This window comes from Corythoichthys intestinalis, chromosome 10 (assembly GCF_030265065.1).
Source record: "Corythoichthys intestinalis isolate RoL2023-P3 chromosome 10, ASM3026506v1, whole genome shotgun sequence".
Lineage (NCBI taxonomy): Eukaryota > Metazoa > Chordata > Actinopteri > Syngnathiformes > Syngnathidae > Corythoichthys > Corythoichthys intestinalis.
In genome coordinates, this window is record NC_080404.1 from 48,558,486 (window position 1) to 48,583,125 (window position 24,640).

General features: G+C 40.5%; 2 protein-coding genes across 3 annotated transcripts in view; one reads left to right on the forward strand and one right to left on the reverse strand.

Moving 5' to 3' along the window:
* The window catches only part of loxl4 (lysyl oxidase-like 4), a 104,966-nt gene that overhangs the window by 29,276 nt on the left and 51,050 nt on the right, over positions 1 to 24,640 (forward strand). Inside the window, exons 5-7 of the mRNA XM_057848664.1 lie at positions 15,545 to 15,583; positions 18,113 to 18,326; positions 18,392 to 18,569. Coding sequence (XP_057704647.1) covers positions 15,545 to 15,583; positions 18,113 to 18,326; positions 18,392 to 18,569 — 431 coding nt within the window. The remainder of the gene's footprint in view (positions 1 to 15,544; positions 15,584 to 18,112; positions 18,327 to 18,391; positions 18,570 to 24,640) is intronic.
* Positions 3,423 to 8,196, reverse strand: LOC130923158 (uncharacterized). 2 transcript variants are annotated; one of them, XM_057848663.1, is made up of 3 exons: positions 3,754 to 8,196; positions 3,609 to 3,671; positions 3,423 to 3,526 (listed from the first exon to the last, which is right to left on the reverse strand). In XM_057848663.1, the coding sequence occupies exon 1, from the start codon at positions 8,167 to 8,169 to the stop codon at positions 4,012 to 4,014; it is 4,158 nt and encodes a 1,385-aa protein (XP_057704646.1). In that variant the 5' UTR covers positions 8,170 to 8,196; the 3' UTR covers positions 3,423 to 3,526; positions 3,609 to 3,671; positions 3,754 to 4,011. The 2 variants fall into 2 exon arrangements, with proteins under 2 accessions (XP_057704646.1, XP_057704645.1); XM_057848662.1 differs by having other exon boundaries at positions 3,609 to 8,196.

Consider the following 24,640-nt stretch of genomic DNA (forward strand, 5'->3'; position numbering starts at 1 on the left):
CGAGAAAACTGGATTCCAAACGATTACCACAGATTATGTAGTAGTCATTTTATATCTGGTAAGATGCATTTAATATATATTTAGAGGGTTTTGGGCTGACAACCACAATTAAGATCATTGCTAGGCTAATCGCCGACATCATACATGTATGTATGTAGTGAGAGTGCTATCGCTAAACCATATAAACATTAAAAGCCCTAGCTCCATTGACAAATGACATGAAATACATTAGACTTGACAGTGGATGTTAGCAAGAACAAAAGATTTTGAATTGAAAATTTCGTAACTCACCTTTCCAAGCACAAGATAGATTCCTGCCGAATTTTCGTGGACGAGGACCTGTTTCACCCAACCAGCAACGAAGTATTTATAAGCCTCCAAGCTCTTAAAGTTTTTCAAACTTTAGTGAGAATAGGCTGATTTTGTGTGGACAAGATACTTGTACATATCAGGGTAGCTAGCAGATGTCAGGCAAATACGGCGGAGACAGCGGGTCGAAAAACATCGATTTAGGCATCAAATATGGATCTGGCGAATGGATAAACTGAAGCTTTTCCACATAACGCTTTTTATGCAACGCATCAAGTGAGTTTACGGCATCCGAAAGCACCGGGTCTTCCATGAAATGCATTATAAGTTGCTCGATCAATTGAGACCATTGATAATACAGACACAAAATGACGGACAAGGGGGCGGAACAATACAGCGATCACGTGATTTTGTGACGTCGGTGGGTAGGGTCTATAGCTTATATAGCGAGAGCGAGTGGATAGTGGGGGGAAGAGGATAGTGTACCTACACCGGCACAAATTAATCCCTGTGCTACCTACTGAAACATAAAGGGGCGAGACTTCCTGCCATACGTGGAGCTAATAGGCTGAATTATTGTTTGTTTGCAATCTAGTTTTTTTTTTTTTTTTAATTCTCTCTCTCAATACTTTGATAAAACATTCTAGGTAAATGTGAAATAAAATATTTTCGTAAAATGTATAAAACAATGAATACACATTTTTTGTGCACTTTTGTAATGTAGGTTAAAAAAGCTACACAGAGATGGACCATTTGAAAAATTAAGTTTATTTTTGTCACCCCCCCATGTATTCACAATAGGAAACTGCTAACTAACAAACAGACAAAGGGGCTTTTTCAGTTGTTTCACAGTTAATTATGGTCATCCTAAATATATTTTCAAAGTTTTTTTTTTTTTTTAATGTAAAAAAGAGATAGATCGTGCAGAAAAGTGCGATGAACCTTGCACAAAGATATCACTATTGTCTCTACTCACAGGCAGATGAGACTCCCCATCATTAGAATCATTAACATCATTAGTTTGAAGGCCCAACAATCAGTGAAGCGCTGCACTATGCTGTGGGAGAAATTAATGCAGCTGCCAGGAGCTCACACAAACTGAATCAATGCTTATCCAGTATTTATGGAAAAATATTTCAAATGGAAAAACAGTTTTTAAGTACAAATTTCTTTTGTTTGTCTGAAAACACTTTTGCATGCAGAGTGTAGCCAAGTCCTACACATGACAATTGTGGGGATTGTAGGCATGTAGAGCCACGTGGCAGACTCATTTAACACATTTTACAAGTGTAATTAAGGATGTGCTGTGTTAAATAACTCATCACCTCATTTTTGGTTATAGGGTTGTTCTGCACCCTTGAAAATGAAGTGCGCGATACCAACGGCATCGTTTCGCTTGCATGTTGAGCATGATGTCAACTGTTTATTTGTTTGGGCATCACATCATGTACCTCAGCACCTACAAACATGCGCTTTGTGTTTATTGTTAGCAGTAGAAAATTGTAAAACACCTCTCCCTGTGCTGTGTAATTAGCAGGAACGAATGCAATTAGTATTTTTTTTCTCTCAGCCAAACAACTTTTATTCTTGAAAAACATATTTCTTGCTTTGCTTTTTACCTACAGCATGAGAAGGGAAAGTGGAGTGAGAACCGCCAGCGACATAACGTCACCGATGCGACAAAGCCGACCTTGATTTCGGCCCACTGATTTAATGAAATATGGAGGCTTGCATTCTCACTAAAACGTCCATAATATAAAATATTCATGCCTCAAATATGCATGTGAAAATATTTACCTGTCTCGGTCAACATGCAACTCTACATCTAATGGGGTCGTTTTAGTTGGCCTCGTTATGAAGTGGGGAAAACAGTATGAGAACACCAGAATATTTGATAGAACTTAAATAGAACTGAAATTCAGGATGGATTTTCCTACTGAAAGACTGTTTTCAATAAACGGAGAGAAGCGTCAGGTTGCTGCTAGATGATATAGAAAAAAATTAGGAACGTACCGGAAGCAAAATTCTTGGCCGAAACTGAAGATATTGGAAACACCAGGCCGAAAAACCGAAAACAAGAGGCTGAAAAATACACATTCATATAATTCATTTTTTCTTTCTATTTTAAAAATTATTATTATTTTATTTAATCATTTTCCGATTAATGCCCTTTGCCTTGGCATTGTTTCTGCAACCCCGGAGGCTCGAGACCTTCAGTTTGAAAGGTGAAGATTCTAAAACCTCATAGGCATGGACGGATCCACAAGTGGTGTTGCAATTCGTCGACATGGATCAATACCATATCAATTAGTGAAGCACAATTGAATGTAATTCGATCAAAATACAAAAGGATTACAATTTCAGCGTCCCGTTTTGTTAAAAAAAGTTTTCTTCATTCAAAAAATCTGTTGTTTCATCAACAAAATTGTCATACACATAAAAAACTCATTTGTATTTTTCATTTCTTTAGGTACCGTATTTTTCAGACTGTAAGTCGCACCTGAGTATAGGTCGCACAAGCCATAAAATGCCCAAAGAAGAGGAAAAAAACATAAGTCGCACTGGAGTATAAGTCGCATTTTTGGGGGAAATTTACTTGATAAAATCCAACACCTCGAACAGATATATCATCTTGAAAGGCAATTTAATATAAAAATACAAGAGTCAACATGCTGAATAAGTGTACAGAATGATAATGTTACATGATGCATGAACAACGAAATGCGAGTGTACTGTCCTCACCAGGACGCTACGGCTCGGTCCTGGCAAAACTGACGATGCTGGACGTCCATATAATTTGCTGACTTTATTTTGGCCTTTGTTATGACACCATCATTTGAAGAGTGAAACTAAAAATAGAAATAATACTAATCAAGTTCGTCCTCGATACCAAACAAGTTCGCATCAGTGTAAATACAGTGGGGCAAATAAGTATTTAGTCAACCACTAATCGTGCAAGTTCTCCCACCAGGTCTGTAATTGTCAACATGGGTAAACCTCAACCATGAGAGACAGAATGTGGACCCCCCCCCCCCCCCCCCAGAAAATCACATTTTTTGATTTTTAAAGAATTTACTTGCAAATCATGGTGGAAAATAAGTATTTGGTCAATACTGTAGCTGACCGCTCGGAATGATGCGACACGCAGAGGGCTTCGACGGGTGTTCTTTAACTTTATTTTCAGTCATTTTTTGTTCTTTAGTTGACACCGTGAAAACTACAAAAATTCAAACGTAACAATGGTGTGGCATTAAAATACAATTCACAAAACCAACAATAAACATTTTCATTTCTCCTACCTCCATCTGCTTTCCAAGCGTGCTATCTTCAATCGGACCAATACAACCTCTCCACACTACAGTCTTTACACAAATACAAGCCAAACTAATATAAACATAAATTCCCGCAGTAATAATAACCCTTGCGATTTATTTGTGGACTCACCTACGATGTGGCTGTGCTGCTTCTTAGACAGTGCAGCGTGTGGACAGGTTTACAGACAGGTGTGCTAGATTTCCTCATTAAGAAAAAGACGGGAGCATGGGGTTGTGCGCGGTGCCTTTCAAAATAAATGCAAAAACGGAAGTGCCCGCAATTCACAGACCCACACGCCATTTACACTCCCACCAAATTCTGTTACAATGAACAAACAGTAAAATGAATTGTGCAGAATTTCTCGACGGTGTGCGTGTATAACTACTGTCAATTCTCCATGAGAAGAACTAGTTTTTGAATTGGTGTCTCGATAACGGACTTTTTAAAGGAGGAACTCTGAATTTCTTGCGCCTTGCGTGCGCCAACTTTGATTCGCCGAACTAAGTCATTGCCATCTTGGACTGCCTCAACTACTCGTCCTAATTGCCACTGATTTCTTGAAAGGTGATCGTTCCTTATGATAACAATATCATTGACATTTAGGTTGCGCTTTGGTAAGTGCCATTTCTTTCTTGTGCATATGTTAAGGAAGTATTTCCTTTTCCACCGACTCCACAATTGTTCAATAAGATATTGGACTCTCCTCCACCGCTTTGTCCCATATAAATCTTCCTTTACAAATACTCCAGGAGGAGGAAGGGAAACTTGTGCTTTCAACATGAGATGGTTTGGTGTTAAAAGTTCCCAAGTCTGTGGATCATTGTCATTTCTAATTAATTGAGCACGATTCACAACCTGTTTCAATTTGAGAAGATCATTCCTCCATTCCTCCCACCGTGGTCTAATATCTTCTGAGAATGGCTTGTCCCATCCAGTGTTGCGTTGACTAAGCTCTTGAAGGATTCGCTTTCCTGTTAGAATGAATGGGGCAATGAATCCAGGTTGATCGAAGAGAGAGGCGATGACGGACAAACAGCCACGGCGGGTGGAAGGCTGATCCTTTGCAGATATGTTAAAGTTGGAAGCGTCTTCTTTAATTGACCACTGAACACAGAGACACTGTTCTGACGGAGATACATCTTCATTCGACTTGAACTTATGCAGGCGCATGCCTCCCATTTTGCACAACTCTTGTGACTCGGTGATCAGTTTCTTGGCTTCTTCCACTGATGACACACTAGCTAAACCATCATCGACATAAAGGTTTTTCTCCAAAAATGTTAATGCCCGTGGATGATTATCCTTGTATTGTTTTGCTAGATGCTTGAGGCCAAAATTGGCACATCCCGGAGCCGATGCGGCTCCAAAGAGATGAACTGTCATTCTGTACTCTTGTGGTTCCTTCTCCAGATCACCACCTTTCCACCAAAGGAATTTCAAATAATTTCTTGACTCCGGAGAGACAGAAAATTGATAAAACATTCTTTCGATGTCACAGATAATGGCTACCTTTTCCTTTCTGAATCTACAAAGCACTCCTACTAAGGGATTAATTAGATCAGGTCCAGTTAGCAGTGTGTCGTTTAAAGAAATTCCATGAAATTTTGAAGAACCATCAAACACAACTCTTAACTTATCTGGCTTTTTAGGATGATAAACGCCATGATGCGGCAGATACCACTCTATTTGACCTTGCGATGTTGTAGGGGCAGGCTCTGCATCGCCCTTATTAATAGTTTCCTCCATGAATGTTTTGTATTGATCATAATATTGTTTATTGGCCTTCAATTTTCTTTTAAGACACTGTAAGCGAACCATAGCTAATTTCTTGTTGTTTGGCAGATTAGGTAAACTGTCACCTTTAAAAGGAAGGGGCATCTCATAATGGCTGTCATGATTTTGCTTAATATTTTTACTGAGAAACTGTATAAACTGGACATCTTCTTGTGACACGTACCTATCCTCGTACGCTTTCTCACTGAAGTCTGCTTCAAGGGCCTTTATAACATCTGTCGTTGTTGGACATGGCAACTCCTTGACTGTGAGCCGGTGCACAAAGCTATGACTTCCTTGTCTGTCTAGGTGGGGGTTTGCTGAACCTATTATACTCCATCCTAGTTCTGATCGTTGTGCGAACGGCTGGTTTGTGTCACCTAAAATTACTTCACGAGGAGCCAGTGCTGTAGGACAGTCGTATCCGATTAAGAGCCCTATATCACAGTCTTGAAGAGGTGGCATCTTGCATGCCAAAGTTTTGAGATGAGGCCAAAGCAATGCTGTCTCCTTTGTTGGAATATAAGATTTGTCTACTGGGATGAAGTCACGACTATAGGCTTTTTGTATTTGAATGAGGATCTCAGAATTGAGTCCTCGTATTTGTAGACCATGAACGCACTTGCTGGGTATAATTGTGTCAATTGCGGTCATGGTACTAAGTTTCAAGTTTACTGGTTGGACGTTTACACTTAATTTGTCGAGCACATCTTCTAAAACAAATGTTGAATCACTTTGTGTGTCCAGCATTGCATATGTGAGTACTTCTCTGTGTGGTTCTTGAACTGATGAAACAAAAACTGGTACAATACTTGAGGTGGCAGACGTATGTTGTGTTGATATGTGTGACACAGCATGGTGTGGCACTTGACTTTCATGTCCTTCTGTGGCAGCAGAGTTACTAGTTCGTGCTTCCACCAGTTCTTGCCTTCGGTCCTCATGCAAACAGGTTGGGTGACGTCGATTGCAGGTGCTACAGGTGTGTCGTCTTTTACAATCCTTGGTCATGTGACCCTTTCTCAAGCATCCAAAACAGAGTCTGTTTTCATGTATAAAGGCTCTTTTATCCTCAATGCTCTTAGCTGCAAAGGTGGGACATTTTGTGATGACATGTGTCTCATTTTTACACACAAAACAAGGCCATTTGGGTTTACTGCTAATTGCTACTTGGCTTTCGTGTGCAAGATCTCTTGGTTGTGTGTTTGTATTGAAGGCTTTAGCTCTCTTTAGGTTCCTGTCATCTATAGTTCTGAAATTTGTCAACAGTTGAGAAGTAATGGGATTACAAGAGATTCTCGCTTCTTTACTTAGGAACTCAGTGAAGCATGCGAAGTCTGGAAAGTTGCCTGTTGTGTCGAGTTCATCGACCACAATTCGACTCCACTTTCTAACAATCCATTCAGGTAGTTTTTTGAGCAACCTTTGATTTTCTTCACAATCGTTAAGAATAGCTAGACCACTGACGTGTGGCATTGCTTCAACACAGCTTTGGAGGAAGTCAGAGAACTCTTGTAGTGCTCGTGGGTCATTAGTGTTTATCTTTGGCCATTTTAAGAGCTTATCACGGAACGCTTTTTGTACAATAAACGGATTTCCATATCTGTCTTGTAGAACTTTCCAAGCTCCGTTATAAGCATTTTCGGAATCTCGGTAAAAGAAACCTTCCACAGCTCTGCGCGCCTCTCCAATAAGATAATTTTTTAAATAAAACATTTTTTCGCTTGCAGGGAGGGGCTTTCTGTCAATGAGAGTCATGAACGACATTTTCCAATCTGTAAATTTTAAAGGATCGCCACTAAACATGGTGGGTTCAGGCACTGGTAACCGATTCATACTCAAAGAACTAGCAATTGCTTGTGCTAGGCTACTTTCCTCTTGCGTCGTATTGTCAAACGATGCTTGGCGAGGTTGAAACGGTGCTGCACCTGGATTCAATGAAGGCTCAGTTTTAAGTCGTCTGTGACATACAGGGTTAATTCTGTCATTGATTCCTTCGTTGCGATTCTCATAGCCATCAAAACCATCATATGCTCTCACACGAGCTGCTGCAATAGCGACCTCCTTTTTTGCTTGTAACTGCTGCAGTTTGGCCCTCTCCTGCTCTAGCTGCTGCTGCGTTTCAACTTCCCTTTGTTTCATTTCCGACATCATTTTTGCTTCTTTAAGCTTCCATTCACTTTCCAGTTTGTGGACATGGGCTTGCTGTGCTTGAATTTCTTCCATGGACTTGGATCGTTCAATCCTAGCGGCTAACTCTGCTTTGGCCTCTACTCTGCTGCTTTGAGTGCTGCTTGACCCAGAATGATCACTTGTTGTTTCAGATGAACTTGTAGTTTCCGTTATGGTGTACCCAAAAACTGAGCCATATTCATTTTTATTTAAAGCTGCTCTGACTCGCTCTTTCTCAAGTTGATCATTATAATCTTCGTCAACAGTTTCAAGGCGGTTAACTATTAGATTACTTATTTCCTTCGTTAAAGTAACACAGGCGTCCATTTTGTTGACAATTTCAGGTGTGGTGTTACTGTTCCTTAAAATAGGTTCATATTGCTCTCTTACAGCATTGTGCTTCATTTCAACATCTTGCTTTGATTTGTTGAGTTCTTCTGCTAAGCAGAGGGTCTTTAATTGAGTCCTTACATCCCTCGCCGTCAATTTCCAAGAGTTATAAGCTTTATGAAATATTTTAGCATGTTTTTTAGCCATTTGCTTCTGCATCTCTTGGCCCTTTTCTGTTAATTTTCTCTCACGTGAACTAGACCTGAGTGGCATGTCTATGGGATTGTCTGTTTTCTCGGCTTGAAGTGACATTTTAACTTTTTTTTTTTTTTTTTTTTTTTTTTTTTCTGACTGTCTTATTTGCTTGAAACCTTTTATTGTCCCACGCTTGAAACTATACTTATAAGCTGCAGTTATTTTACACCACAGAGTAACACTTTGTCAAGCATTTAAAACTTATGGACCTTCAAATAGAATTTCAGCATACACAGTGACAATCAAAAAATGCCATTAATGGAAATCCCTAAATAGACATTAATAGCTATAGAGCTTCAACCGTATTTCCCTTTTATAAACAGACATGTCATGTAATATTATACCATAAACATTTGAACCAAAATTGCGCCCCAAAGTTTTTAATTTACGCCACAAATTACTTTGACGTCATCTAATGCGAGCTGTCATGGCTGGATCTTCAATTCCACTGCCAGATTGGGTGCGTATGTCCCTCCTCTTTGCTCCTTGTCGCTCTGTGTCATGTGTCTGTGTCCGTAGATTACCTTGAATGCGCTTTTCCCTGCGCAAGATGCCGATGGGAGTGGAGTTAGTTTAGTTGGCTTGTTGTTGGACGATCGATGAATTTAAGGTACGAGGGCGTCCGGGCCTCCACCGAAATGGCAATCCGTTGCAGCCGGGAAACATGCGCTGGTCGCCGCCGAGGAGTTTTCACTGTAGCTGACCGCTCGGAATGATGCGACACGCAGAGGGCTTCGACGGGTGTTCTTTAACTTTATTTTCAGTCATTTTTTGTTCTTTAGTTGACACCGTGAAAACTACAAAAATTCAAACGTAACAATGGTGTGGCATTAAAATACAATTCACAAAACCAACAATAAACATTTTCATTTCTCCTACCTCCATCTGCTTTCCAAGCGTGCTATCTTCAATCGGACCAATACAACCTCTCCACACTACAGTCTTTACACAAATACAAGCCAAACTAATATAAACATAAATTCCCGCAGTAATAATAACCCTTGCGATTTATTTGTGGACTCACCTACGATGTGGCTGTGCTGCTTCTTAGACAGTGCAGCGTGTGGACAGGTTTACAGACAGGTGTGCTAGATTTCCTCATTAAGAAAAAGACGGGAGCATGGGGTTGTGCGCGGTGCCTTTCAAAATAAATGCAAAAACGGAAGTGCCCGCAATTCACAGACCCACACGCCATTTACAAATACCAAAAGTTCATCTCAATACTTTGTTATGTATCCTTTGCTGGCCATAACAGACCAAACGTTTTCTGTATTTCTTCACAAGCTTTTCACACACTGTTGCTGGTATTTTGGCCCATTCCTCCATGCAGCTCTCCTCTAGAGCTGTGATGTTTTGGGGCTGTTGTTGGGCAGCACGGACTTTCAACTCCCTCCACAGATTTTCTATGGGGTTGAGATCTGGAGACTGGCTAGGCCACTCCAGGACCTTGAAATGCTTCTTACCAAGCCATTCCTTTGTTGCCCTGGCTGTGTGTTTGGGATCATTGTCATGCTGAAAGACCCAGCCTCGTCTCATTTTCAATGCCCTTGCTGATGGAAGGAGATTTTCACTCAAAATCTCTCGATACATGGCCCCATTCATTCTTTCCTTTACACAGATCAGTCATTTGCAGAAAATCAGCTCCAAATCATGATGCTTCCACCTTCGTGCTTCACAGTGGGTATGGTGTTCTTCGGATGCAATTTAGTATTCTTTCTCCTCCAAACACGAGAACCTGTGTTTCTACATAAAAATTCTATTTTTGGTTTCATCTGATCATAACACATTCTCCCAGTCCTCTTCTGGATCATCCGAATGCTGTCTAGCGAACTGCAGACGGGCCTGGACGTGTACTGGCTTCAGCAGGGGGACACGTCTGGCAGTGCAGGATTTGAGTCCCTGGCGGCGCATTGTGTTACTGTGGTCCCAGCTCTGTGTAGGTCATTCACTAGGCCCCCCTGTGTGGTTCTGGGATTTTTGCTCACCGTTCTTGTTATCATTTCGACGCCATGGGGAGAGATCTTGCATGGAGCCCCAGATCGAGGGAGATTATCAGTGGTCTTGTATGTCTTCCATTTTCTAATAATTTCTTTACACCAAGCGTTTTACCTATTGCAGATTCAGTCTTCCCAGCCTGGTGCAGGTCTAATTTTGTCTCTGGTGTCCTTCGACAGCTCTTTGGTCTTGGCCATAGTAGAGTTTGGAGTGTGACTGACTGAGATTGTGGACAGGTGTCCTTTATACCGATAATGAGTTAAAACGGGTGCCATTAATACAGGTGACGAGTGGAGCCTTGTTAGAACTAGTTAGAAGAATTTAGACCTCTTTGACAGCCAGAAATCTTGCTTGTTTGTAGGTGACCAAATACATATTTTCCACTGTAATTTGGAAACAAATTCTTTAAAAATCAAACAATGTGATTTTCTGTTTTTTTTCTTCCATATTCTGTCTCTCATGGTTGAGGTTTACCCATGTTGACAATTACAGGCCTCTCTAATCTTTTCAAGTGGGAGAACTTGCACAATTGGTGGTTGACTAAATACTTATTTTCCCCACTGTATATGGCTACAGCTGACCAGCTATAAATTCCTGAAATGTGTTTGCAGCAGGAGGCAATGAACAGAAGTAGCTTGTTACGGCTTGCTTCAAACGAAAATCACACATGTGCGTGACCTTGACCTGTGACGTCACACGGTAAGATGAGGTCTGTGAGAACAATTGACAGGGAAATGTAATGGATAATTGTGCATTTCTCAAAAAATATTTACGCAATACAGTAGGCCTATATAAAAAACTAAACGTCCTATTGTGATATGCGTATTGTATCACTTCATATCGCAATATAAGAATATATTGATAATATTCCTCTGCTCTAGTCACAAATATTACTGCACTTTGGATTTTGACTAAATGCTGTCTGGGCCTGATTCAAGAATGGAGTGGTCGAAATAGGCTGTATTTACTGCTGGTGCCTTTTAAATTCAGCAAATGTAAAGCTTTACAGTAAATCCAGTAAAACAAGCCATATACACCTATAATCGGGATTTTGAAAATAGCCACATGCCAGACTGTAGCACTTTAAGCATGTTTACAACATCTCATAATCAATGAGTACATCTGTAGTGTTTGCACATTTCCAACTTTGAAAGCTTTCCCGGCACACTCTGTTTGTGGCAGGTTCGCGTGCATGTTGAGTGAGCAGAAGGCTTCCCTCAGCACCCGTGCTGCACTGTGCATAATTCTCCAATTGGCAGCAGGCAGCATGGTTTTTCCCAGAAATGCTGCTGTTGAACAATGTTCGGTTTTATTTACATGGGCACTCCAATGACCAAAAGATCACATTGGAACTTTCAAGGCTAAACGCAATTCTTTATTCTGTATTTAAACAATTTTTCCCCTTGGAAATAATGCCATCAATCAATCTTTACACAACTTGACCTCATTAAGGTCAAAGATAGAATTATTCACAGCTAGTATGGACAATTTACAGTATTTACTATACCTAGCAACATGCATACAAGTCCAATGTGCTAATAAATTGTCAAATTATAAATTCCCGGGTCAAATTGTGTTGATTATACATAAAATGACAGGCAAAATGACAATGGTTTAGAGCTGCCTGCTCTTTTCTTCCTTGAGACTGTTGAAAAAACCCTAAGAAAAAGCTAACTGTTTGCTGTTGGTCTCGCAGAAAATCTCACCTAATGACAAATTATTCTTTAAATGCGTATTATTCTTTTCCTCAAGTAAGATTTTCACCTTCTCTTTTCATATGATCGCACAAACAGTGAAATTCTTCCACATATAAAGCATCAAATGCATGGTGGGATGTTTGGGCAACCAAGACTGTGAGTGATGGTTGTCAATGTTATTTCATCTGTGCTGTGTTCAATAAAGTATGCTGTTACTTGGGGTTGTGCGGTGTATTGGGCACAGCAGCAGCAAGTGTTAAATCAAAGCTAATCTCCTGTGATCCTTCCCCATATCACTCGCCACATTTGTGTCGGAAGTGGGATAGAAAGACAGGAGATTAGGTTTGATTTAACACCGCACGACCCCAAGAAACAGCGCACTTTATTGAACACAGCACACAAACTTTTTTCCATTGAATATGATTTGTTTATTTTTCACAAATTTGCATATTGCAACATCAACATGTGTATAATGTTAAAATAAATAAATGAAATAACAAAAAATAATTGAAATATTTTTTATTAAACACAGAATGTCGCCAGAGGGAAAAAAACACTACAGGCTGTATTTTGAAAATTTTAACTGATGTTTACAACTGCTGAAGAGTTTACAAAAGTAGGCTAATGGCAGATAGGAAACTAGTTAGCCATTTTGGCAAGCTAACTAGCCATGCTATCGGACTCGTTGACAAGTGTACGTTATACTATTTGTTTTACCATCGCTAGACTCACTAACCACGCTAGAGTGAACTCTCGTAGCTGGCGGGAAACGTTCTTGACAGCGTTTACTTCAATTTTGTGTAAAGTAACCGATGATGGCCACATAAATTTGAAATCATGTTGGAGGTGTTGCTTCACCCGGCAACCACCCTCCACAAGCATGTCTGCTGTCCAGTGCTTAATTTGTAAATCATGAGGTGCCGGAACGCAAAGTACATAAGACCGCGCAGGTATGACTAGACACACACAGGTCCCGGAACACAGGCAAAAACCGGTGTCGAAAACAACACGCAAATGCCCACTTGCCATGCAGTGGGATTTATAAGCCTCATTTTCAGATAATAATAATAATTATTATAATAATAATACACTGTATTTCTAGAGCGCTTTTCAAGCCACACAAAGACGCTTCACAAGAGAGATGGAATCATAGTACCAGCAAAAGAATCATAAAAAATTAAAAAAATTAAAAATTAGTTTCTCAACAGGTCTAACTTGTAAAACATAAAAAAAAGATTGGCACGGCGGCCTATTTAGCTTACCATATTTAGTTGTCCAAAACATTCCTTGTTGTCATTGTTGCGTTTCTGCCTCGTTTGTCTGTCTTTTAGGCATGTTGAAATACCGTTTGATCCTGAAGTTTTTTCTAATTTATGTCAGGGGCTGATTTGTTGGTGCAGCTTTTGAGCGTATCAACAAATCTCTGACTCTTTCAAATGACATAACATTTTTATAAACAACATTGTTACCAGCATCTCCAAGGGGCTGCTGTCCCGTTTCAGTGTGACTGGCATTGCCAGTTTGGCGTAGAAGACGAAGTGGGTGAGTGTCAAGTTCAAAAATAGACCCTTAGGTAGACATTTGTAAAATTACCCAAAAATAAGGAGAGAAGACACTCAGTTTTCTTGGCTAAGGAGAGCAAGTAGGGACTAGACAGAGAAATGCTAGATCGCGCTGTATAGTCACCAAAATTGATCTAAGGAAAAAAACCTCCTTGCTCTTTTTATTAGGGGTTTGTCCTAACACAGAAGGGTGCCGCCCTAAAGGGAGGGGGAAAGCAAGCTGGAGACACCCATGTGATTTTGGTTGGCTATGTGTGAGCATGTAGGTGGAACTAACTAAATACACGTGTGTAAGCAAAGGCACTTAGATAAAGTGGTCAGAATGACCCAGACACTTCAGTTATGCAACGCTGCGGCCATGGAAGATGTCCTCGAATGGAAGATGTCCTCGAAAGTCTAGACGAAAGTCTAGACGTCAGGTGCTGAAGATGTCCCGGAAGGTCTAGTGACGCAATGATGCGGCCATGAAGCAAGGCAGTTGTCATCCCGACCCTCTTTACTCTTTGTAACACTTAAACATTAACTTAAACAGCCTAGTATAGCAAGCGATAATCATTTACTGGTTATATCAAATAAGAAAAAATATGGCAATATGTATTATGTGTGTATTAGGTATATATGAGCACAAGCAAACATTCAATCAATCAAGCAAATATTCAATCAACCCTCGATAATTAACTCAACAGTGAGCGTATGGGAGAGAGAAAGGAAGCGCGGTGTTGACTTTAACTATGGTTCGGAGTTGAAAGCACAGCTAACCCAAAGTGCAGATTGGAAACAGCATGCAATTCTTGTCATATGTTCTGTAAATGAATTGATGCATCGTATTATTTTATCCCCGCGACCCGACCCCGGCGCAAGCGGAAGATGATGGATATATGGCTGGGCATTTTTTAAAAACGTGTTTATATTGTAGCATGACCGGGGCTGTCATCGGCACGGTAGCAAGCGTTACAATTTAAAGCGACTGTTTTCTGTTCAGCCCAAATGCTTGATGAAAAGTTCGGGCAACCATGACTTGAGAGTGGTGGTTTCCAGTGTTATGTAATGTGTGCTCCGTTCGGCAATGCGCACTGCGCATGGCTTTGTGGCATTATTTAATATAGAGGGCGCTAGCGTTGCAAGTGACGATGATGAGTTCATCGCCTCACATTCTCTTCCACTTCGCCTGGCATAATATAATCATTAATACTTACTCTCAAAAGGTGCCAGAACAGACTAAATAAGTCCCGGAACACGTGGAGTCCAAAATCAAGAGGTACCGGAACATGTCCCGGCATGATCCGGCACAAATTAACCCCTGCTGCTGTCCTTCCTCCTCTAAGCCATGGCTGTCTGTTTCTTTTCGGGAGCCAAAGTACTCCCATACTAGCGACTGTATTTTTTGAGAGGGGGGAAGCTCAGGTGTAGTGTCACCGACAGACACAGGACAGAGCAACAACCGGAGGGGGAGGTGTGAGCGCTGCCGCTCCAAGCCACGGATTTCTCACTGCATTTTTGGAACATAAAAAATAGCTAATACCGTATTATGGTATGACGGAAAATTTTAGTGGTTTTGAAACCGTGATGGTTTCATACCATGGTAACTCATTAAACCGGTAATTGGCACATGCTTACTCGGTACACACTTTGCGGAAACGTCCCTTCATTACTTGACACACGCTTCGAAGGCTCGGCACACCTCGTTAGAACACTAGCTATTACTTAACTTCCAATAAACAGCTACAGTAAATCAGGCTCACAATCCAAATCGGCTTATAATGTAATCAATGAAAAAAAAAACTATGAAGGAATGCTGAACCCAGCCTACACCATTTGTATGCCATTAAAACTTTACCCATGCTTAAAAACCCAGTGTTTTATATACAAAGGTTATATTTGGAGCAGTAGAAAATCATTGGCAAAGCGGTGAATATTTTTGGTCACCAAGGTGTGTCAGTGTATCGGCATGTACGCCACACAGCTGACGTTCTCACGTGTGGCCAGGTTGCATAGAAAACTAGCCTCAGACATCAGGCTGTAGGCTTATAGTAACTATTATGTTGCATCAACATGGGGCCACCTCAAAGGGAGATGTTTGTAACCACAGTTGATACGCACTACTGATGGGACCATTTCCTCTCTTTTGTTTCTTTACAGGAAAATATGGGACACCAAGGTGGCAGACCCTTCAACAAGGTAAGTGAAACTGAGTTCCCACAAAATACTGACATCATAATAATTCAGCCCTCCCACCTCTGTTAGGTTTCTGATACTACCACTGAAGTTGTGAAATGTACACAAAAGTCTGTAATAAGCAATGTGAAATTGGATTCATTGTCCCAGCCAGAGGCGTAGCAAGGGTCCCCGGGGGGGGCCCAGGCAACAAGCAACATGGGCCCCTTCGAGCGTGTGCAAGTAAGGGGGACAGTTGGACTTGGAGCAATAGCATATTTAATAAAAGTATAATAACTAGGGCTGTCAAACGATTAAAATTTTTAATCGAGTTAATCACAGCTTAAAAGTTAAGTAATCGTGATTAATCGAAATTCAAACTATCTCTAAAACATATTTTTCTGTAAATTATTGTTGGAATGGAAAGATAAGACAAGACGGATATATACATTCAACATATTGTACATAAGTACTGTATTTGTTTATTATAACAATAAATCCACAAGATGGCATTAACATTATTAACATTCTTTCTGTAAAAAGGATCCATGGAGAGAAAGACATGTAATTCTCAAAAGATACTGTAAATGTGAGTACAAGTTATAGTAATTTTATATTAAAACCCCTCTGTATGTTTTCGTTTTAATGAAATTTGTAAAATTTTCAATCAAAAAATAAATTAATAGCTCGCCATTGTGGAAGGTAGTGATTGAAATACACCACAAGGTGTCAAGGGCGAGTTTTAAATTAATTAGAGATCTAGCCAAGTTTTTCTAGTGCGTTTTGCCCCTCGACTGATGCCGTAGTTTCCGGGTTAATTTTACCTTACGTTCATTTGAGTGTTGACTTCACAACGTACGAGACCTCTGATAGTTTGTATATTGTGACTAAATATTGCCATCTAGTGTATTTTTTGAGCTAAACAAAATGTTTGAATAGAATTTGACCAAAGTCTGAGTATTATTTTGCAAAGCTATTTTGATTGGGAATGCCAGTTCTCTTTGCATTGAGCGCTTTTCTTTTTGTGAACATTATTTGCTTGAGAGATAGGAATATTATTTTTGTTGTGCTTTCAGTAAATGATATTGTAGCGACTTAACTGTTCCGCCCAAATGCATGATGGGAAGTTGGGCAATCATGACTTTTAGTGGTGGCTGCAAATGGTATATCTTCTCTGCATTGTGTTCAATACAGGGTGTTAAGAAAAATATTATTTCCTGTCATTGTACCCCTTGCCTGGCACAGCCAGACTGTTCTCCCTGTGTTTTTCAAACACTGAGAGTATAGTCTGGGACCCAGCCCATTAACGGCCTTTCGAGCAAGTACAAAATCAATCGACAAATCAGATTTGTTTATTTGCGTGACGTAGTCATAACGAGCAACGTCACTCTTCCGCGTCGAAAGTCGTCACCACAACAACACAGATGGCAAACAGGAGAGCCGAGAATATGTTCCAATCCACGGTAAAATCAGTTTTAAACTACCAAAAACACATCGACACAAGTCATTGACAACAGTCTGTCTCATGCTAGCCATTTTGAATAAACTCCGCTCTCCTCGTATGTTTACTTCCGTACGCAAGTCCCTCGTCCCGCCCGTCGCTGATTGGTCCACTCCGCTGTCTGTTTGCTGTGGCTTGCTTCGGCCTGGAAATTTTATCCGCTTAATGGTGGCCAGACTCAATCGCTGGAACAGTGGTGAGTCTGGAGTACCAGGCTAATTGTACCCCACGTCGCTCGCCACAATAGTTATAATTGTTGTGGGAGAGATGCCAAAGCTCATGTCAATAAATAGCGCGGCCCCAATGAATACCTGAGTCCACTCCTCTCGCTTGTCTCTGCCTCTTAGCTCTCAATATACATAAAACGGCGACATTGTAGTATGTTTGCGGCAATGCATGAGTGGGCCGTCCCGCGCATGCGTTAAATATTTTAACGTGATTAATTAGAGAAATTAATTACCGCCTGTTAATGCAATGAATGTGACAGCCCTAATAATAACGCCTCGGTCTCATAGAGCGCTTTTTAGGACACTCAAAGTGCCCGGCTTCTACTACATTAGGGCATAAAACTACAGTAACATAGTACACTCACTGCTGTCTTGCTTCCTTTTGATCCTCTTTGTTTTGTCGCTTCCAGAAGGATAACTTCTGTTCATTTTGGATATACGCCAATTACAACAAAAGCCAAATCGCCGCTCACTCTCTTGAGTCATGTGAGGGGGGGTTAATGTCGAGCGAGTGAAGGGGCCCCTTCAGCGAACTCAGACACAAGACTTTCACTGGCACTGCCGCTGCGACAGTGCAGGAAAGCTGCTTGTGTTAAATTTGTTGGCCCTCTGGGGGCCCCTGCTGGCTGGGAGCCCTTGGCAATTGCCTGGTTTGCCTAATGGGACGCGTTGCCTTACATCATACTTGTGAACCTTGGAAATCCACAATAAATATTTCTGTTCACACAAAACAGTGACGGAAAATATAGAGAGTGAGAAAGAACAACAAGCTGTATGGCTGTATGTATGGAATCTAATTTTGGAACCTCACCTTATCCCTTTTAGGTTGAGCCTCATTGCCAAGAAGAAGGGCTTCTGGGTTGAAAAGGTCAACTGTCTGGGCAATGAAAACACCTTGTCTGAGTGCCAGGGTCAGCTGTCTATCCCCCGTAGCCCCGTTCCCTGTAAGAACGGCCGGCATGCTGTGGTCAAATGTGTTCCGGGCCCTCAATTTTCCAGGATATCCTCGGGAAGACCTCAAGCCCCGTACCCAGTTGTGGTAAGAAGGCGCCAAACCACGAGTGCATTCATGTGGTGTTGACTTTGACCCTCCTCCCTGTATAGCCAGTGCGTTTGAAGGCTGGGCCCAGGCTTGGCGAGGGTCGCGTTGAGGTGCTCCGAGACGGAAAATGGGGGACAATCGTGGACCACATGTGGGAACGCACCGCAGCAAGTGTGGTGTGCAGAGAGCTGGGCTTCGGTACCGCCAAGGATGCACTGCAAGGCGCCTATATGGGTCAAGGTGAGGAGAAACTATCAAGTTGTTTTGTGTGTGTAGTTTAAGAGTGTTTATCAGGCATGATGACATTCCAGGTGAGATACGGCAACCTTTGAAGAACTTGATTTATCTCAATCAGCAGCAGTCTGCCCTAAATGAGCTGATGAGATCATGTCAATCTGTGACACTTAAAAACTGCTCGGGCTTTCATGACTGTGTGTCCTGAGCCGGGATAGGTCAGGTGCACACTGCACACACATTTGCAAAACTTTCACATGAATTTTAGTACGGTATGCCTCATTGATGTGTTTATGCCTTGGTAACTCAAATCGCAACAAGTACCATTTATTTGCCCACAGAAGTCTCTGACTCACACAATTACAGTGAAACCTCTAAACCTGACCTAAATATGAACTAGGACACTGGGCCAACTAGGATTTGCTCAGAATGAGACATGTAGAACAAAAATTTAAATAATTCATCCGTAGGTAAAACTGGTGCCATTGTTTAACCCTTTAACACCGAACGTGTCGGCAGCGACGCGTTTACGCATGTCGTCTTTGAAGCTTCGTGACGCTGTAATTACGTCACCCACGTGCTGCTGGTTGGTCTCGTTTGAAAGTATGGAAGTTGATGTCCACACCAGTTTTTATTTGAAGTCAATCGACCCAGAAAAACGGGAGATAATGCCGTTTGAGTTTTATAGCTTTATTGCACTCGTAAATATGCATTAAAACGCTGCATGGACCATATATCTATCTCCATATTTCCATCATTTCTTGTCCTTTTTCAAAACCGAAAGCCGCACAAAAGAATACATATATCCCAAGAGCCGTTGTGATGTCAGGAAGGGCGAACCGAATGTGGACATTTTTAATAAATTTCCGAGCGAGGCGCCAACTAAGGAAAAGGAGGCATGCTGAAGCAAGCAACGACCAGTTTGAGCGAGCGACTTTGAAACATGCAGAATAAATCTAAAACTAAATTTAGCGTAAGCTAATGCATTATTTCATTAACTCAAGGAAGAAGATGAGCCGTATTTGTCGTTGTTTTCCTGGGATGAGTCGGCGTCTCGGCAAGTAGAAGTGACAGGCTGACAGCAGCGCGCAAACGGCAAAAGAGCAGGCTGTGTGACATTGTGTGAGACGCAGCTCCGTGTCCTGTTCATGCATAAGCTTTATTGAGTTCGCAAAAAAAACTTTATTGGGCCGTATGCCAGAAAATTTTGAATTGAACTCAACTACTTGTCAATATTTTTGAAATAACTTTTTTTCAATGTTACATATATTTTTTCTTCACAAATTTTTCTTTTCAAATATTATAAAGATGAGTGTTTGAGAAGCTTGGTTGCATGTACTATATACTTTAGATAAGGTGGTGGGTATAATACCTAACTTCAAAAGAGATATCCTCCAAACCCTTTTTGTGTTAGATGATATATGTTATTTTTTTTCCTCACTATTTTGCACTGTATATAACCCGTTTTGACCATAGTATGTGTAAAGGCCAAAAACGCCTATGACCATACTTGCTGTTTGTGTTGAATTGTCAAACTAAAACTATTCAATCTTATTTTTTTCTATTGAATGTTTGTCCTAACAAGTAGAATAAATATTATCATGCTTCAAAACGTTTGGTCGAGCATGTTTGGTTGTCAATGGGACATCAACATTACAAATTTTGAAAAAATATTTTGGGATTTTTTTGTCTTTTTGGGTCCAAAATGTGGATTGTAATTGGTCAGTGAAGAAAACAACAGTTTGGACATGAAGTTCAAGGTGTTCTTAAAAAAGGAGCCCAACTTGGCCATTGTGAACAATTTTTTCTTTGAAATATAAAGGCAACATCAAATGCATGCAAATTCGGCCAAAATAGGCTTAGGTGTTAAAGGGTTAACCATAATTTAAAAACAAAAAAATTCTATATTTAACTGGCATAAAAGTGAAAAATGACAAAACAAACTCTTTGCAGACTTAACTTTGTTGACAAATTTGAAGGAATACAGTACTCTGCGGGTTATGAATGAGTTCCATCCCTAAGCTGACGACGTTACCCGAATTTTCACGTAAATCGGAACAAACCCTTTAAGTAAATCTCCAAATAACTATCAAAAAAGTCCAAAAGAATTATATTTTGTTTAATGATGGAGGATACACTGCCCTCTGGTGGCAGCGTTGGGTCTGACTTGACTGTCGTCTTGTATGACTGAAAAGCAGACTCACTTGTCTTAAATGGATAAAGAATAGCTGTGCTCTGGTTTGGCCCACATCAGGCTGTAAGTTGTTTCAGCTAATACATGTTTGCAAGGGCGTAGGTTTGCATAGGGACGGTTGGGATGTAACACTAGCAACTTTTCAGCATCCCCACCAAATTTTAAGCATTTAGATAGTCTTACCATATGTTGTAAGGATATAATAATTACCATTATTAAGTGAATTATTTTCATAATGTTCACTTACATTTTTACCTTTTCACTTGCTGAATGTGCTGGTCCATTTTTTTCTCCCTCAAACTAACGGTTGGTTGGCTGATGACTTGAAGCCACCCGTACCGCGACAAAGACACACACACACAGACATACTCACACAACCCAACAGATTCATGTCGACGACATACCACCCACTTCGGAGAGGAGGGATATTTGAAGGTTTTTTTTTTTTTTTTTTTCAGCCAGCAGCAGCCACTGTAAGTCATGTAAAAAGACGTCAATGTGGTGGAGGTGGGGAAAACACCACTAATTTTGCTACTGAAAGTCTGACCTGCAACAGTTAGCATAACATTAAACTTGCTAACCGTAAGAAACTACTGCGGTCAGGCCAGCCTCCACAAGGAACACTGAAGTCAAGCTAGTCGTCCCTGATTTGGATCATTGTTTGCATTATGTGCAATTGTGCATTAAGGTAATTTCGTCCCTACCAATGTTGAGACCAAACCTACACCCTTGCATGTTTGTGTATGCATTTGTAATTAAGTTTGGAGTTACGTTTGAGCAATTTGCTATGAGAATTGTAAACACGTTAGCATTTGAGCTAGCGGTTGTTTGTTAGGCAAATTAGCGTAATTTTCGGCATATACGACGTTACTTTTTTGCTTCATTTTGAATTCTGTGGCTTATAGCCCAGTGCAACCCAATTGTTCATTTATTTGGGTTAATAGGTTACACTTTACATGACAGAGGTGTCATAAGACAGTCATAACTGTGTCATGACACTACCATGAGCATTACTGAATGCTTATGATAGATCTCATTAAGTGTCATCCGGCCAATTATGTCACTAACTCCATTTATGTCAGTTCGGATCTTTTAAAGCCATTCAATTAATAATGTGCCGGATAATACAAAATGACATCTGTTATAAGCATTCATTAACGCTCATGACAGTGTCATGTCATTATGATTGTCTAATGACAGTCTTATGGCGCTACTGTCAAGTAAAGTGTTACCAAATACCAATAATAGCAATTAATGAAACAACTGGAACAGCAACTGAAGAAATAATTAGCACAGAACATGAATTATGGTAGTTTTTTTACATCTGTAGCACTGCAATGCATGCCAGGACACATGTTAGACGACAACAGCGTTGATAGCAGGTGGCAGCAGAAGTTGACTGTGTCCCCCAAGGGAGCCGAATGAAGCTTCTTGAAGAAATGAAGCTTTGCAGCTAATTGGTTCAAAGATTCATGGTGGTTCATTTGGTCTTATGAAGTTTTACCAGTTAGTATCGTAATGTGTAAGATGTGTTACAGGAAGTTAAAGATGATGATTTAGGTCTTTTTTTTTTTTTTTTTTAGAAAAATACTTGCAGAATGCAGATACTTTTTTTTTTCTTTTTTTTTTTTTTTTTTTTTTAAAGGGGATGTAGCGCCCTGGGAAAATTTTGATATTCCATCATTTATCCATAAACACATGCCTTTTGTATTCATATCATGCCACTTCGTGTAATTACACACAAGAAAATGAGAGAAATTTGGCTCGATTGTCAAGCTAAAACGACCGGCGCCCGAGATCTGGCAGATTGTGTGCGTGACGTCACGTCAAGTGAAGAGAGTGCCACCGGCCACTAGGGGGGCAGCGCCTGTCTGCATCAATATAATTCCTTCTAGTGTGGGGAGAATTAGGGGTGTTTTGAGCTGTTTATGCTGATGCATTGTGTTCGTCCTGCACATATTCCAGGTTCCCTCATGAAGAAACACCGCTCGTTGTCAATAAAAGAGAATTCAGAGTTGGCAGTGAGGGCTGTTTCTTCAACAAGAAAAAGGCTCAGTGCTTTAATACTGAATGGCGGCGATGATGGCAGTCAATTTCGTTTCTAGTTTCAGCGACGAATCCGACGTAGAAGGACGTAACGAATGTTCATCTAATGGTGACGAGGAGAGTTGCAAAGCTTTAATCGGTGTTATAGGTGACCAATTTGAGCCCAAACGAGCGCCAATGCAGCGTAATGAAACGGTCATTGAGGGGAGCAATGACACTGATGAAACATCGGCAGCAGATCGTGTGGGAAACACCAATGATTTGTTTAGCATTTCTTTTTGTGAAGCTGATACACCGTGACTGCAAAATAAAGGAATGCATAGAATAATTATAATTTATTGCGCTATCATAGCTTTTCGCTCTGCCAACAGACACAAATATGAACGGGATCAGAGGATTTGTTCTATATATTTTACGAACGATCATTTATACATGTGTCGAGTCCTGTATCCAAAGGCGTGACATTTTTTTTAATTAATTATAAAAGAGTACTCACTCTGGCCATTTCAAGCTTGGCTGCTCCCTTCTTTGCGTAGCTTTAGCCTCCTTTAGCAGTCATCGTCTCTCTCTTGATATCTCGGGACATTTAGGTGGCTGTGCATCTATGGTCGGCACCGCATCTCCTTTGAGCAGCAATCTTTTAGCAAAACCCGATTTCTCTTGTCCATAGTTCGAGAAGCTTTCAGTTGGAAAATGCGCACCACAGAAAAGCGTGCCGGAGGCTGTGTCTAGAAAATTAGCCCTCTTTGCACGGACGAACTTTACCCATTTTCTGTGTAGTCCAGCTTTTTTTTTCGCGTTCAGGAACTCATGGATACTATATTCCGATAAACAACTATTTGTACACCACATAGCACAGCAGTTTTGAACCATTGTTGTGATGTTTTGGTCAAACAAACCCCAACGCTACTCTCTCGTCGTTAAAAAACAATGGCACCTAGCTCCGCCTCGACTTTCAATCACTTGTCGTGACGTCGCCGCCCCATTCGGCTGTTTCCGGAACACTTTCGGTAGTGTTCGTCATTTTCGATCTATTTTCGATAATTGCTCATTAATGTGATTGATTTTTTTGTTAACTTTATCAATATTTGTTATCTTGGCGCATAACGGTTCTATTGATGTCTCACACCCCCTTTGCCGAAACATCCCCTTTAAATCAGGAGAACAGAACATTGAAGGGCAAGCCACAACTGACACAATCGCTCTCCAAAAAGACAATAACATGTTTGCTTGTGAGACAAAGGTCGACGCAGTAAACAGGGTTCCTTTTTCTTTTTTTCTGGTGAACATCTGCTAGGATTCAGATTGATCTTTATATGAATGGTAATAGAATGAAATCATAATTGGCGAGGGGAAAAAAAGCAGTAAATTCGCAATTTTTCAAAAGACATTCTATGACGAAAACTGTGATATTAAAACAATTATAAATAAAGTTGGACTCATACTGAAGATATTTAGAAAAGACAAAGTTTACAATTTATCAAAAGACATTCCATGAAGAAAATTGTGATATTAGGAGAAATAAAAATAAAAGTTCGACCTTTACAGAAGTTATTTAGAAAGGATGAAGTTGACATTTTTTGCAGTGGTAGATAAAGTACTCTTTTTTTAAAAAATTTAAGTAAAAGTACAAATCCAGCGGCAAAAAAATTCCTGTAATTTTTGGACCATAAACCGCTACTTTTTCCCTCATTTTGACTCTCATTTTGACTTTGTTGATTTATTTGGGTTAATAGGTAACGCTTTCTTTGACAACAGCATCATAAGACTGCAATAAGACCGTCATAATTATGACATGACACTATCATTGGCATTATGATGTTATGAATTATGTCAC